This window comes from Lolium rigidum, chromosome 1, assembly GCF_022539505.1.
Source record: "Lolium rigidum isolate FL_2022 chromosome 1, APGP_CSIRO_Lrig_0.1, whole genome shotgun sequence".
NCBI classification, from domain to species: Eukaryota; Viridiplantae; Streptophyta; class Magnoliopsida; order Poales; family Poaceae; genus Lolium; species Lolium rigidum.
This window is the reverse complement of record NC_061508.1, coordinates 339,312,041-339,328,633: the sequence shown is the minus strand read 5'-3', so window position 1 is coordinate 339,328,633 and position 16,593 is coordinate 339,312,041. Positions and strand designations below refer to the sequence as shown.

Sequence of the window (16,593 nt, the reverse complement as noted above, 5' to 3'; positions counted from 1 at the left end):
CATCGACATTTGGATTTGGCCCAAACCATGCAGCCCGAGCAACCAAACAACATGCCAATACCGACCCGTAGCTCGTTCCAAACACGCAAAGTGTGATTGCAGTAGCAATCCTCTCTTCATAAACATGCTAGCAAGTTTATAGAAGATGGCTCTTTTCATTTGAAGCATTTGGACGATCTCTACATCGTTCGAGTTGTATATGTAGTTAAAGTTGTCAATCCTCTCCTAATCACAGACCAACAAAGGAGCATAAGTCAATGTTAGATAGGTAGCTCGCCTCACTCCTCTTCCGCGAAGGAGGAGGATCCATGCCCGAATCACATCTACGAGTGATGCTGCCCGATGAACCAGGTTCATTTTGGTGGCCTATTCTATTAGATATAACATGAGTACTGGTAAAATCTACCGTATATGCTATCCATTAACGACGAGGGCACAACGTAAGGGGGGAGACGGTGGTTTACCTCCGCCACTGGCCAATGGGCCGGGCTTTTACATGCCGGCCTGGCAGCACGCAAAATAAATTTTGGGGCCGTGCCAACCCGGCATGGGGCAGAGGCCCGCGAGGGCACGCGGACGGCCTATCAAGCACGCCAGATTATTAAACTATCGCAAAAGTCCTAACCCAGGGTCCATCAGACCGGGGAGCCCCTATTCTACGCTTTAAGTGATGCCATTGACCAAAATTGCTCAAGGGAAGACAACTTGGGCTGGGCCCATTTACGTCAAGGTCACACAATGTGCCCTCGTTCGTTCAATCGCTGGACTCTAACGATGTATGTTTCCTTGTTGTTTTTTATTTTGAAAATATTCAAATTTTGAATAAATGATCGAATTTGAAAAATTGCCAGTTGCTTCAATGATCAAATTCGAAATTTTTTGAATCTAAAAAATGTTTGAATTTTAAAATTTTCAAATCATAAAAATGTTCTAATTTTAAAACCGTTCAAATCTATAAATATTCGAACATTAAAAATTTTGAAACTGGAAAATATTCGAATTTCAAAGATGTTCAAATCTAAAAATTGTTCTAAACAAAAAAAATGTTCAAAATTCGAAACTGTTCAAAAATTGAAAAATGTTCGGATTTAGAAACTTCAAAAAGTTGTAAAATTGAAATTTGGAAAAAGTTTTAAAAACTGACAAAAATCAGAAAACCAGCAAAAAAACCGGAAGAAAAAGTAATAAACAGAACAGAAACCGAAGGAAACGCACTGCCCTCGCTAAATGGGCCGGCCCAGAAAGAACTTTCCCTGGGCGGAGCGCTGGATCTGGAAGCGGGGACGCCACGCCCACTTCACGCTTGCGCGCCGCCTCCCCCTCCGGCTCGGGCTCGCGCTGCTCAGCGGAACCCTAGACGCCGCCGGCCTCGGTCTCGTGGCCCCGGTTCCCGCCGGAGCTGCCGCGGTTTCCCATCGCCTCCGGATATACGATTCACCTCCTCCACTTCGACGGGGAGATAGGCGAAGCCGGCTTGACTGCTCGTGCTGTAGGTTCATGGGCTCCTTCCATTCGCTTGTCAACCTTAATTAGATGCCGTTTTTGCAGTATTTCCAAACCTGTATTTGAAGCTGAAACAAGGTTTATTGGATAAGCAGGAGGGGGTTCCTAAGGTAGGAGCGGAGGACTCGGGGAGGCGGCTCGGAGGAAGACCTGATCGCGGGCGAATCGGACTGCAGCCATTGTCACAGGTGGGCAAACATGGAAATTACTCTTTCCCCTATGTTAGTAGTTGTCCTGCCCTGCCAAAACTCGAATCGAAAAGCGTGATCTCTGGATCTGCAATTGCTCTTATTGGTTGTTCGCCAAATTACTATTAATTTTTGAGTGATTTTTAGTTTTTATGTCTATATGTTCTTACTTTTGAATATGTTTGCTGGTTTGGTTTTTGGAGCATGCCCGAATAATTTAACTAGATGAAACGTGGAATACCTAGATAGTACATCTGGCAACTGAAATGGAGAATGCATAAACAAATTGCTAGGCACCTTGAAAGCTGCTCAGCTAATTCCTGGTGCTCTTATTGATCGACTGGGTCAGGGATGATTCCCACTCGTCATCTCTATGCTTGTCTACCTATCTGCCTGCTAATTGCGTTTATATATATGAAGGAGTAGTGGAGAGATTGGTGGCCATGTCGCGGAGGAGTACCTCAACTGCTCAGGATGTCGATTCAACTGCTCCGGATTTTGACTGCGATGGTACATGCTACATGTACGTATGCAGCATCCAAATTTAAATTTATTTGGATGTAATTGTTTTGAATCTTTATTATTTGATGTAACTCAGTTTAAAACTGAACTGATTTTGTTGTTTATATTCTTCACGAGTACATTTTGAAAAGCAATTTTTTTGGCCAGCAGCAACAACAGCGGCAGCACAAATTATAACCAAAGCAAAGGAAAAACAGAGAAGCGCAAATTTTTATGTGTTAGTCTAGTCCATGATATTCGAACCACTCAGTTTTGCAGCGATTGAAAAGTTTCTTCTAATTGTGCTTGCCTGTGCTCTATATTTCAATTTTCCATACATCATCAGCGATGCGATGGTTCAGTGCATACTAGAGATTGCCATATTTCCAATGCATACCGAGACGATGATTCAGTCCAAGCTAGTGCCATGAAGGAAGAGTCAATTTTATTGGGGTTGCAATTACATGGGTGAAAATGCAATAATGTGCAGAAGATATTCCCGTGCCTATGCTAGATAGTTGAATGGTTCAATGCACCATGTACGGTCTCAGCGTCCCAAATCCGTGAACTGGTCTAGGGCCGTTTTGTGCATATGGGCAGATTATGGACTAGACTGACAAAACCCCCAAAATTTAGTATTAAAAGAAATACTAGGCTACAATTACTACTTCAAAGAAAAACCCATATTTACATGCTGTTTTCCATTTTATTATGGCTGGCAGAGCCGCTTTAGATAACTTCTAATTTTTTTTGCCCACCAACATAAACAATAGCAAGAGCAGCAACGGTAGGGATTTTAGTTCTTATAAACCTATTGCATGGATCTTAAGTTGGAGGGAGAAGACAATATGTCCACTACATGCAAATGTCCTTTTACTATTTTGCTGCTAATTCTGATTTAGATAAGACATTCCTACTAATCAACATGTCCTTTATTTTGATTTCTAATTTTGCTGAAACAGTTTTCTTACCATGTGCGTTTCTGAATTACAACACTTTCAGCGATGGTTAAGTGGTTCAGTATTTTTTCTATCTCATGCAGCGCTGACAATAGGTTGGAAACCTGGGATGATCCCACACCTAGAAACTCTGAATTTAGTCTCGAGGACCTGCGTGAGGCATGTGTTGCTGCTTTAGAGTGCCAGTTCAACAGCAGGGCCAAGTCACCAACTCGGGAGGAGAGGCTGAAGTATAGAGATGAGCACGATCGCAACAGTTTGATGATAGCGCTGCAAGCATATGCCAAGAAAAATAATATGCAGGTTACACTCACACCAATCAATATTAAGTGTCTTTTCGTATTTTTATGTATACACTATTACACTGATATCTTAGTTACTTATTGTTTCTCTTATTCTGTTTTAAGAATGAAGATGCAGTGTGCTAATATGAAGTTTATGAACCATAGTTTCATACTGACCTAGACTGATTTGTAGTAGTTTATTGTTGGTACTTTTATTCTGTTTTTAGAACAGAAATGTTGTTTATTACTTCAGGGAATCCACAAACAATAATGAGTAGAGTTATCTTTGTTCTTTTTTTCGAGGGTACGCCAAAAGCGTACTAAATCTTTATAGAAGATTTGTTCTTACAAGGTAGATACTGTTTAGCTCATTATTCAAGCTAGCTGCAGAACTGAAATATAATTTGTTATATATCTGAGTTGTGTTCGTCATTTTTTTATTGCAGTCTACTGATCTTGAATTTGTGGAAGTTAAGCAAAGAAACCTTATTGATGAATTTGGGAAAGGGTTTCTACACTTCAATTTCTCAGTCAAAGACACAGATGGTAAATTTTCTATTTTCTTTGCGGAAGTACACCCGAATCTTAAGGATGAGAATGATGTTTATCTCTGCACGCCTTTGGATGACAAGGATTCGCATCCATCCAAAGATCATGACCAAGGTATCTTCAATATATTTTCTGCTAATACGTTTGAACTTTCTTTATAAGTTCATTTTGTATTTTTTCTTTTCATTTTTTGTTTGTCATTGAATAATTCACTTGTCTTTTTTTTTGAAGCTCACTGTTATGGCTGTAAAGATCGGGCCAAAGATCTTGTACACCCCAGCAGTGGTGGCTTTTTGGGCGGTCACAAAGACTTTGGATTTCCTTTCATGGAGTTCGAGAGTGACGACGAGAGCAGCGATGAAGATGACTGAGGGGTTCTTGTTGTCCATGTGTTCTTAGGTCTTAATCTATGCAAGGAAGAACAGTTCGGCCTCTGGTGAAGTGACAAGTTTCTGAAAAGCAACACTATTATGTGAATGATATTTGTTCCATTTTATTCTTGTGAGGAAGTCTCTGGTTGTTGCCACTGCTGCAAGTCTGAGCATCCGTGCAAGTAGTCTTAGCATGATGTGTGCTATCCCAGTTTATGCTAGAAAGAGAACTTGCTAGGGCAATAGCTATTCAAGTTGTTTGGTGTGCTCCACCCTACATTGCTCTTGATAGTCAACTGCGGCACAAGATGGGGGACCGCAATTAGCTGCCTTTCTTGTTGTCCTCATCGGTATATGCTATTGGGAAGGTTTAATGCTGATGAAGTAGTAGTGGTTAATATCTGTGTTAGTTCATTAAGTAAAAGTGGAATATTTTTTGACCCAGAATCTATCTACAGAATTTGCCATTCTTACCCCTCCAATGCGTGGATTGAACTTCGTACGAAATTGCAATGTGGTAGATAAAAATACTACGGAGTACTAGTATACATGTTACTGGGCTGTAACATTTTTGTTCATCTCATGTGTTGGCTAGTGTGGGTTTGTGATGGACCAGGCTACCACCCACTTTCCAGTGTGACTATGTTTTGTCCTGCGATTTGCTGGGCAAGGTCAGATGAGAATACATATTCTGTAGCTCAAAAAATAATAATATTCTGAGTATGTGAGCGAAGGCGTAATACACGCGCTCCGCCAGCCCTGTGACGCGGTGTGCTGAGTGTGTGTTTCTCTCTCAGTGCGAGCGCATCTCCACTTGGGAGCCCTCTAGAGGGCTATGGGGTGTGCCGGTGCTAAATATCGCACCTAGCGGGATTTGCGTCTTGGCTGCCCGCTGCCGTTTTGGAGCAGGCACTCGATGGCAATGGGTACCTGTGACCCACGTACCCGCCGGGTAAAAATCCAATAGGAGTACGGGTATGGGACAAAATATTACCCATGGGTTTGTAAATGGGAAAAATATCATACCCATCGGGTAGAGTGGGTACGGGTATGGGATCGTAGAACCCATACCCGCATACCCATGTACCCATCTAAATTTAACAAGTGGGCCATCGTAATATTCTAAACTACTCAATTTCCCCTAATCATGCCTTCGTGCTGCTAGGCTGAACCCCACGCTTCCGGTCTCACAATCACTGGTAGGTTAGTGAGGATTAGACCCCTATTTATGAGCGCTTCACATAATATTTTTAGATCAATTTGATGTGTTGTAAGTGCGGGTATTTTTACCCGCGGGTACCCATTTACCCTGCCAGGTGACGGGTATGGGAAAAACTTGTACCCATTCACGGGTATGGGTACGGGTGATGGGTAAGAATGAAAGTGACGGGTACGGGTATGGGATGGCTCTACCCGTACCCATACCCTGCGGGTGCCATCGTCATAGAACTGAAGGATCCATGGAGGATATGATTCTTGAGTACAAAAGAGAACGAAACCGCATCAAACAGCTAATGTCACTTTGCTAAATTAATACCTCTCCTCTCACACAACTGAATAACACAAACTTTCCCACTAACAGAAGTCATCATCACGCTCTTCATCATCACTGTCCCAGTGCGGCACAAAACCATACTTGTGCCCACCTAAGAAGCCACCACAACTGGGATGTACAAGATCTTCAACACGATATTGACACCCTTTGCAGAGAGCTTAAAGAGAGAGAAGTGCATTAGTTAATGGTCAACACAACTAAAATATGAAAAATGGCCTTCAAAGTTAGAGCACTAGTGTATTAGCGTAACAAATGGATACAAATGTGAAAATACCTTGGTCATTCCCTTCTGATGGCTTGAAGTCATCTTCGCTCAAAGGCGTGCAAGCATAGACATCATTCTCATCTTCAAGATCATGATGCACTTCAGCAAAAAACATTATATGTTTATCATCTAATCCTTTGACTAAAAAGTTGAAATGCAAATATCCTATCCCGCTTTCATCAATAAGGTTTCTTCGTTTCACTTCCACAAATTCCAGTTCAGTAGGCTGCAGTATAATATAAATGCACATCAATACAACATGCCCACTTCAGATAAATAGTAAATTGCAGCAAGGAGTTAAATCAGTAGACTAGCCTATAAGAGAATAAAAAGCACTCGTTTTGTTGGTGTTAGTTCTGAAAACTGAGTAAGAAAGAGTAAAGATTTCGTACAACAGCTAACTAATGTGAGTTGGTTTCGACAAGTAGTAAACTTCATGTCCATTCAAGGTCAGCAGCCTGCAGTATATAATATAATGTCAATATAACAGGCCCATTTCAGATAAATAGACAATTTCGTTTCAACTCTGCAGCTAGCTTCAACAATGAGCTAAATCAGACATACTCCATTACTATGGGTGGATTAACTTATTAAGCTGCGTGTCAATTCTGAAAGCTGAATAAGAGTAGTAATTAACTGATACACCAGTAAAGATTTCATACAATAACTAACTAATATGAGTTGGTTTAGACATGCAGTAAACTACATGTCCATTCTAAAAACAGAATAGAAGTAGCAATAATAACTAACACATCAATATAGTCATGGAAGAATAACCATAACAGCAATTCGTGATTGGTATTGGTATGACCTGCATGTTATTTTTCTTGGTATAGACTTTTAGTGCTACAATCAAGAACTTGCGATCCTGCTCTTCTCTTTGCCTAAGCTGCTCCTCGCTAGGCCTAAATGTTGACCTGTCCACAAGGCTGAGACTGCGTCTGGCAGCCTTAATAAAAGCCTCACGAAGATCCTTAAGAGTAAATTCTGATTCCCTAGGAGTGGGATCATGCCAAGTCTCTAACCTTGTGTCGAAACTGCATTAGTGAGAAAAAATATAAACGCATAATCATCAGTTTAAGTGTTGAAGTTGTGAAGACATGTTGCACATGGAAAAGGAAGTTATCTCGGCAAATTAGAAATAGAGGACATGTTGCATGTCTTATCTAAATCAGCATTAGCAGCAAATAAGTAAAATGACATGTGCATCTAGTGCGTACTAGGTTGCAGATCTTTGATCGGGCGACGACGATATTTGAGCACTGTTCCCTTTTTGGAGGCGTCGTTTTTTTGGAGAGTCTGTAATTCAGGTGTTGTCATGACGGTGGATGTATTGCTGTTGTTAGGCCCGAGATACTGTAGCGGGACTTTTGTTTCTTAGTTTTCTTTTCCTTTTTTTGGCTGTGTGCATCCGTAGTGCCATTAGGGTAGTGCGTTGTTGCAGAGGCTGGGTGTAATTGGTATCTCTTGATATTAATATATTTGCTTTATCAAAAAAAAAATCTAGTGCATACTATATTTATCTTCGCCTTCTGACTTCAGACGCGTGCAATAGATATTGTAAGCGATTAGAGGATATGGTCATCTTGGTATTGTTGCTACTGGTGACCAACAAATTAGAAGTTATCTAAAGCGTCCGCAGAAGAGAAAAATATGTGTGTTTCCCTGCAGAACCGAGTAGTTCAAACTTCAAAGATAATGGACTAGAGTGGACCCAACCAACAAATATGTAGTGCTTCCTCTTCTTTGTGTTTAGTTATAAGTAACGTTGTTGCTGCTGCGCGCTGGCCAACAAGTGGAAGTCTATTCAGTGGTTTTAAACTAAGTTTCTTCAAAGATCAAAGAATGCTGCATACGTACCCCGACACAATTCGCCACCAACCATACGGTCGACAAAATACGAAGGAGTAGTTGGCGTGGTTGTCCCCGACATGTCTGCCGGTCTCTCCTTCAATAAAAAATAAAGTAAATTGACAATGATTCCCAAACCAGATCAGTACACGGCCGGAAGAGAGATTGCTAGCGGGAATCATCCCCCACCAGTGGATCAACAAAAAGAGCAATTCCCCATGTTTGTTCACCTGTGGCGAGGAAGGGGATCGGCCCATCGGGTGCGTGCGCGTGAGGTACAAATAAGGTGCAAAAGCTCGCCGCGTTTACTCACCTGTGGCGAGGGCTGCGGTGAAATTCGCCGGATGCACCGCTAGGAGGTAGGGTTATGGCACCTCCAGTCCTGCACTCCCGTCTGCGTTTCCGCGAGGAAGAGGGACCTCACGGATATATACGTAGGCAGGCCAGACCGCCAGAGCGGCCCAGCCATCCCGAGACACTACTCGTATCGTATTCGGTCTCCGCGTCTGATCCCACCTGGACCGGCTCATAGACACGCCCCAAAGACCGCCTTCCGCTCGGACTCGCGCTGCTCGGAGGAACACCCTACCATCTAGATCGACGATTAACCGCCTCCACTTCAACGGAGAGGCAGGCGAGGTCGGCTTGACCGCTCGCGCTCTAGGTTCATATGAGCTATTTCCATTCGCTCGTCAACCTTAAGTTTTCCAGTACTACATGCCCTTTTTGTTGCAGTATTTCCATACCTGTATTTGATGCTATTTGATGCTCAATAAAGGTTATTGGATGTTTGAATATATAAAATGTACCTAGAACTAAAATATGTCTAATACATTTATATTAGTGGCAACTAATATGAATCGGATGGAGTATATGATTTAATTTGAATAAATAATTATAACTACACGAACATCAAGTAAACTAATCACATATCGCATCTAGACAAGATAAACCGATCACATCTACCACAAACACCAGAGCTAGAAATTCTAGCAAAAAGTAGAACATGAAAGACGGGATCACACACAGGGCAGCGTTGGTTGCGGCTGCAGCAAAAGTAGCGTCGGAAGTCGCGTCGGTGTTGTTGCCCATGTGGAGGTTGCCGAAGAGGTCGTTGGCGTCTGGGAAGAAGTCATCGTTCGGGAATTCTTCGTCAGACGACGTCGTGTAGCCAATAGTCGCGCGCAAGCGCTCTCTAAAATTCTGGTCGTCCTTACCCGTACATGTATAGAAGAGGCGGGGTTCCAGAGGCCTATTGTCCCATCTATCGGTGCACACCAAAGGACGGGATGAAAAAGACAAGGGTGGTTCCGCAAGGTTCTAGAAGGAGGTGGCCGCGTATATGTTTCGTGCATGCTAGAGTTTGCGTCGGTGTTTATATAGTGCGGTTTGGGAACGCACGTTCAAGTTGTGTTGCCAATGGTCGCAGCAGAATAATTAGCAATCAAGCATGTCCAAAGGAATGCGCAATCAAACACAATTATAGTCGATGATCAAATCAAGCAATACCATTGTAGCCAAGACCATATCTAGCACCATCTTCACAACCACCAGGAGGCACAACTGGGCTAGAAGCCTAGAAGGCGCGGGGTGGGGAGATAAGAGCATCTCCACTGGTGCTCCCCAAATAGTCATCGGCGGGGGCGTCGGCACTATCGTATAGGGGTCGCCGGCAGAGCATCCTATATTTGGGGATGCTGCTCCCACACCGGCGCCCTCCATAGTGTAGCCCCAATAGAAATTTTAATTTAAAATAACATTTTAAAACCAAAATTCATACGAAATTTATATAAAAGTAACTCAAATTTAAACCTAAATAAAACTTAAACTTAATCCTAATCTACTGGGCTTCGGTTGGGGCGCACGATGGGCCTGCCTCGTCGTCGTTCTTTGCCTTTGCCGCATGCGTCTGTGCTCGCCACTCGGCCCTTGCTTCTCGCATCTGGCGGTGGAGCATGGTGGCTAGGGTCGCAGGAGCTTGCCGGCGACATTGTGCCCACGCTGCCAGCTTTTGGTGAGAAGCCTCGTTCTCGGTGTGCCTCGCTTGCTCACGGGTGAACGCCTCGTAGTGGCGATGAGCGTTGAGCTTCTGTCGCTCCGCCTCCATGAGGAGGCGTCCTGCCTCTTCCGTGGCCGCTCGTTGGCGCGAGATCTCGAAGGCGTGCTCGAGGTTAGCGTCATTGATGAACTCCCGCTGCTCCTCCTTCAACCTCCGGGATCGCTGCGCGTTCAACGACGTCAGGATCGCCGCCTGCTCCGGGTGGGGGGAGGGCTGCGACTGCTCGCCCCACTGCGCCGCCTCCTCCGCCGCCTCAGCTTCCGCATCTGCGACATAGGCCTCGTGCCACGCCGCGAACCTTGGGTCCGCGGAATCATCGTTGCTATAGTCTACGTCGGGCTCCGGCTCCGGCTGCGGTGGTGGTGGAGGCGCCACAGGCAGCGTGCGGTCGTTGAGGCCAAGCATGGAGTACATCGTCTTAAGACGGCGCGGCATTTTTGAGGTAGAGAGGAGAGAATGGCGCGGCGGCGGTGGTGGAGATGAGAGGATAGCACCATGGTGGTGGACGGCGTACGTACTAATAGTGGTGCCAACTACCCGCATTTACGGCGACTTAGGCGACTGGACGCCGCGTGGCCAGTTGCCGCGGTTTCCGCGCGGGAGACCATTAAATGCCGACGATCAACCTTTCCGCGTCGCGACCGATGCGAACCTTCGCGTCCTCGCGCTGACAAGGCGCTCCCACCCGCGAAAACCGTCGTGCCGCGAGGCGCCGGCGCACCCGATTCGCGCCCTACACGAAGGGACCGACACGGAGTTGCCGGCGATTCTACTGGGCTCGAAAATTAGCCGCCGCCGTTTGGGGCACACCGATGCAATCTGAAAAACCACGCCAGCCTCCAAATCGCTATCAGAGCCGCTATGGGAGGCGCCGGTGGAGATGCTCTAAGAGGCAGCAGCGACACTTGAGAGGGAAAGAAAGAGTTGAAACCTCCCTCCTGCCAACGACCGTGAATGAATCCACGGTACCAAAAATCTAGGCGGCCATCTTGGCTTTATCCTGCCATTGGCGGAAATAACCCGCACACGTTAAAAAAGTGTGCCCACTAAATGTATTGCACCATGGAGGGTAAAATTCGTTTCTAAGAGACGAGGGTAAGATTCTAAGTACTCCCTCCATCTAATTTATCTCAGATTTATCTAGCTTTGGATGTATCTAGACAGTAATTACCATCTAGATATATCCAAATTTTGACAGTAATTACCATCTAGATATATCTAGCTTTGAATGTAAACCGAAATATAATGACCTCAAATAGAAACGTACTTGCAAGCGATCTGGATGCCGTGGGGGAGATCAACACTGTGCCAACATATTTGGAGAGCGGCAAGGGGTTCTACGACGTCTCCCCCAGATGATACTCCACGCGCCGGCCATGTCCCCTCTGTCGCAACCCTATCTCCCCCAGCCGCTCCTGCTTGTGTTGGCCACGTCCTCTCCGTCCCGGCCCCATCTCCCCTAGCGGGCTGTGCCGTGCCACCTAGCCACTCTGGACCGGTGAGAAGAGAGACGGGCAGCGAGAGAGAGGGAGGAGAGAGGAGTGGGGCTGAGTTGATCGGGAGAGAGATGGGTGAGAGAGAAGTGGGGAAAACACAAGCTTTAAGATGTGTGTACAGGCTCATCCGATGGTCCAGCCAATCAAATGGTGGTTTTCTTTTTTACAATTTTCGTAAAATATATTACAGGTATCGGTCCCACATAATTTTGGTTCCGGTGGCACACTTTTAGTTCCGTTCGGTCCTATAAATTTGGTTGCACTTATTTACCATTGTCAGATTGAGGTGGATGAACGGTTTCCAGAAAATGTGTACTTACGGAAACATGGCCCATCTCCCATACACCTCAAACCAGCAGAGTGAAAGACACGGGAGAGCCAAGCAAGCACAATAATAAGTTGTCTAAATTAAAGAGGTATAGAGAATAAACTGCATACCGAAATTTGACGAGTATACAGAAAAATATCAACATCTACAATATCGAATCAATATTATTGGAACCATTATACAACATATTTTCATATTGAATGCATCTAATATTGTAAAAAAATTATATATATTTGTCAAACTTTGACCAGAATTAGTATGAGATATATTTTGGAGAGGGAGTTTAGTAATTTATAGCATGCACGGAAATTAATTAAGACCCCTCATGCACATAATTGAAGGACACAAACAACATCCTACAACATTAAGAGTTGACTGAAATATGCTGAGTACAAAAAAGAAAAGAAAAGCACAGCACAAAATGTCTTGCCTGACAGATCATGTCATGTTGGTACATTCTTCCTTACATGCCATGTGAATTAATACCACTCCTCTCTTAAGACAACTGACTAATAGAAACTTCCCACTAAACGAATTCGTAATCAGTCTCGTCATCAATGCTGTCCCACTGCACTCTCGGGCATATTCTTTTGTGCCCACCTAGAAAGGTACCACAACTGGGATGTATAAGACCTTTTGCCTCATGTTGACACGCTTTACAGAGAGCTTAAAGAGAAAGAGAAGTGCTTTAGTTAATGACCAACACAAATAAATAAAAATAATGTGAAAAATGACCTTCAAAGTTAGAGCACCAGTGTATTAGCATATAACAACTGAAGAAAAATGTGAAGATCTACCTTGGCCATTCTCTTTTGATGGATTGAAGTCATCCTCTTCCAAAGGCATGCAAAGATAGACTTCATCCTCATCTTCCAGATCATGATGCACCTCAGCAAAAAACATTGTATGTTTACCATCTAATTCTTTCACTGAGAAGTTATAATGCAAATATCCTGCCCCGCTTTCATCAATAAGGTTTCTTTCTTTCACTTCCAGAAACTCAAGTTCACTAGGCTGCAATATAAATGTATGTCAGTATAACAGGCCCAATTTAGATAATAGTAAATTGCATTTCAATCCTGCAGCTAGATTCAATTGTGAGTTATCTAACCTATAACAGATTAAAAAACATGGATTAACTTATTAAGAGTAATATTAATTAATACGCCAATAAAGGCCTCGCTCAATGCCTAACTAATATGAGTTGGTTTAGACAAGCAGTAAACTACATGTCCATTTTAAAAACAGAATAGAAGAAGCAATATTGACTAACACGGCAAGTACTGTCATTGAAAAATAACCAGAACAGTAATTATTGGTTGATATGGATATGACCTGCATGTTGTATTTCTTGGTATAGACTCCCAGCGCCATCATCGCGAACTTGCGATCCTGCTCTTCTCTGTGCCTAAGCTGCTCCTCACTAGGCCTAACTAATGACCTAGCAGCCTGAAGGATGGAAACGCGCCTGCAAGCCTTAATACAAGCCTCACGAAGATTATCCACACTAAATTCTGATTCCCTAGGAGTGGGATCATCCCAGGTCTCCAACCTTGTGTCACAACTGCATGAGTTAAAAATAATAAATAAACGCATAGTCATCAATTGAAGGGTTGAAGTTTCTGAAGATATGTTGGCATGTTGCACATGTTAAGGAAGTTATTGCAGCAAATTCAAAATAGAGAACACGTTGGTTAGAAGGAACGAATGTATTTTCTAACTCGCGCTGTCGTTGCGTCTGCTGGATAACAAGTTTGCTTTTCTATAGAGCCTCCCCTGCTCTTCGTTTGCTTTACGGGAACCATTTTCGCGAGCAAAAATAGGGTTCCAATGAACCCGAGGAATTTCATCAAAGATCAAATGATGCTGCCTACCATTCGGAAAAATACGAAGGAGTAGTTGAGCTGGTTTTCCGCAATATGTTGTTCAATCTCTCCTCTCCTTCACAAATAAACGTAAGTTAGCAACGATTCCCAAACCAGATCAGTACACAGGAAGAGATATCGGGCATATATAGGGATCATCCCCGATCCAGTTCAGTCGATCAACAAAAAGGTTAATTTGCTCACCTGTTAGGAGGGCCGAGCCGGCGAGCCTCCGCTCCTGCATTAGGAACCCCCTCCTGCAAATCCAATAAACCTTGTTTCAGCTTCAGACACAGGTGTGGAAGTGCTGCAAAGGGGCATCTGCTGAAAATCTAAAGGTTGACGAGCGAATGGAAGGGTCTCATCGGACCTAGCGCACGAGCGGTCCGTTGAAGTGGAGGTGGTGAATGGTAGATCCTGAGGAGGTGCCACCGCGGCAGCTCCGGCGGGAACCGACGGTGGCGGGGTTTAGGGTTCCGGCAAGGACCGCGAGACCGAGTGGGAGGCGGCGCACAAGCGTGAAGTGGGAGACGTAACGAGGGGGGGAAAGGAGGCGGCGGTCGCTGGCAGCGGCTGCGATGGTCGGAACCGAACTCGCTATGGCGTCAGGCGGGATGAGAACGTGTGCCAGGAGCCGGGTACGTGCGCGTGCGCGTGCGCGTGAGTAAGGAAGAGAGACGCCACCGCAATGGCTTGAACGAAAACATACAGCGATAAAGGAATTTGCTCACCTGTGACGACGGCCGCCCTAGGTGGAATTCGCCGGATCCGAGCTAGGGCTTACGGCGTCACCTGTCCTCCTGTCCCGTCTTCGTTTCCGCGTGAATTATGTAGGCATCAACCGTTTGATCCCGAGAGGACGAGACTCCATCCTGTCCTACTCGTACCCGTTGGGCCTCAAAGCGTTTGATACTTTCTAGGAAAATGAGTTGATCTCAGAAAAACACTAAGCTAGTTCAAAAAAAAAAAAAACATGACCAAACACTAGTAGAAAACAGCGCTTTTGTTTGGAGCTGCCCGGAGCTTTAGCAACAGTTGGGCTACGAACCCAAATTAAAGGGTATATTAGCACCAGTTCGAGCGGCCATGACATCGCAGGGAACTCGCAGAGCTTTAGCACCCGTTCGTGCCACAAATCGATGCTAAAGGGTTGCCGCCAGCCGCATGGCAGGCACGAACCCTTTAGCACCGGTTCGTGGCGCGAAGTGGTGTAAAAGGCTTTCTAGATTTTTTTGCTCCCCAAGCATCCCACCGCCCCCCTCCCCGTGGATCGCCTTTTTAGCTTTGTAAAATACAAAAGAAAATGATAGAAAATTTAAAAAATAAAATATTTTGAGATTCCTGTATGTTACACAACCTACTATTAGGGGGAATTGACAAATTTGATTTTCGACTTTTTTTGGAAAAAAAAGTTCAGAAAAAGGTAAAATGGCTTTAACTTTTGCTTACGACGTTGGAGAAAAATGTATAATATATCAAAATGATCGTGGGAGAAAGTTGCATCTAAATTCACCATGGTTTATCCGGTTAGACAATTTTTAGATTCTCAAAATTCCCAATGTAAATATGAAAGTACGAAGATTTTAGTTTTTGCCGGAAATTCAGGATTTTATATTTTATTTTTAATTTTTTTTAAATTAATAATTCCTTCCTGCATAAATATTACTATTACTTAACCATAAAGGTTTTGCAAATTCTGTATAATTTTTAGATTTACAAACTTTCAGGTTTTAGGTTTTGCAAAAAAAATTTAAAAAAATTATTGTTTATTTATTTATTCAAGATTATTATTACATCATTACTTTTGTTTACTAAAAGAATTATTTGAAATTCAAACAATAAAGAAGTGTGATATCGTGACCAACATGTTTATAGGATTGACATGCGCGAAGCACTTGGAAGCGTGATGAGAAGGAACTCGAAAGTTAAATGTGGTAGTGCTGGAGTAGTGGGAGGATGGGTGACCGAGCGGGAAGTTTGATCAGGAGTAAGTAATTTGACTAGAGATTAAGTGTAGTTAGAGACCAAACTTTTCAAATAACTAAAATACTAGAAATTCTGAAAATAGAAAAAAATAGGGAGAGAAAAATAATTAGAAAAAAATAGATAAAAAATGGCACCGGTAGCAGGTTCTGCCGCAACAGCGTTTTGGGACATTTTCCTACCGCGGCAAACACGAACCGGTGTTAAAGGTCCTCCCCCCCCCCCCCCCCCGGGCGCTCGGCCGCCGCCACGTGGTACCCTTTAGCACCGGTTCGCAGCACAACTGGTGTCGATTGCTTTGCACCGGTTGCACAAGCGGTTCAAAAGCCCGTTACGAACCGGTGCTATAGGCCCGTCCTCTACTAGTGAAATGAAAAATAGAAGTTTGTGTAATAGCACAAACTACCATGTTTGGGATAAACCTTCCCTTAAGAGAATCTCTAGCATATCATATAAAAAATCCCATATCAAAAATCGTGTTTGAGGTAACCTCGAAAATGGTTTCTGGTACCGCGCAGGATTTGGTGGAACTAATCCCTAAACTCTTACCTTACTTCTTCTACAGTATGAATTTAGGAAATCTATGCTGCCCCGAGCTCGCACGGTACCAAAAAATTAGTTTTGATTTGCATATAGATCAAGAATTATAGATAGTAAAATGAAGAGCAATATAGTAAGGCTGCAAATATCTTACAATACTATTAACTCAACATAGTCTTTACATCTAAAACTATGCACAATAAAACAAGTAGCAATAAAGAATATCCGAAAGAATGCACAATCAAACGTTATTATAGCCAATGATCAAGTCAAGCAACGGCCGTTGTTTGCCAAGA

General features: G+C 43.7%; 1 protein-coding gene across 4 annotated transcripts; it reads left to right on the top strand.

Moving 5' to 3' along the window:
- The first annotated feature begins 1,332 nt into the window (after positions 1-1,332).
- On the top strand, positions 1,333-4,686 carry LOC124700756. Of its 4 annotated transcripts, none has more exons than XM_047232846.1 (6): positions 1,333-1,489; positions 1,599-1,691; positions 2,118-2,214; positions 3,235-3,454; positions 3,882-4,098; positions 4,216-4,686. In XM_047232846.1, exons 3-6 carry the CDS (start codon positions 2,135-2,137, stop codon positions 4,353-4,355), a joined length of 657 nt encoding a protein of 218 aa, XP_047088802.1. In that variant the 5' UTR covers positions 1,333-1,489; positions 1,599-1,691; positions 2,118-2,134; the 3' UTR covers positions 4,356-4,686. The 4 variants fall into 4 exon arrangements, with proteins under 4 accessions (XP_047088802.1, XP_047088790.1, XP_047088798.1 ...); XM_047232834.1 differs by having other exon boundaries at positions 2,112-2,214; XM_047232842.1 differs by having other exon boundaries at positions 1,596-1,691; positions 2,112-2,214.
- Positions 4,687-16,593: the final 11,907 nt, after the last annotated feature.

Excerpts from the sequence above, each read along its gene's own strand:
- LOC124700756 (XM_047232846.1), top strand. The coding sequence starts at position 2,135 with ATGTCGCGGAGGAGTACCTCAACTGCTCAGGATGTCGATTCAACTGCT. Across the intron at positions 3,455-3,881 it reads CCAAGAAAAATAATATGCAG|TCTACTGATCTTGAATTTGT; the intron begins GTTACACTCACA and ends TTTTTATTGCAG. Across the intron at positions 4,099-4,215 it reads ATCCAAAGATCATGACCAAG|CTCACTGTTATGGCTGTAAA; the intron begins GTATCTTCAATA and ends TTTTTTTTGAAG.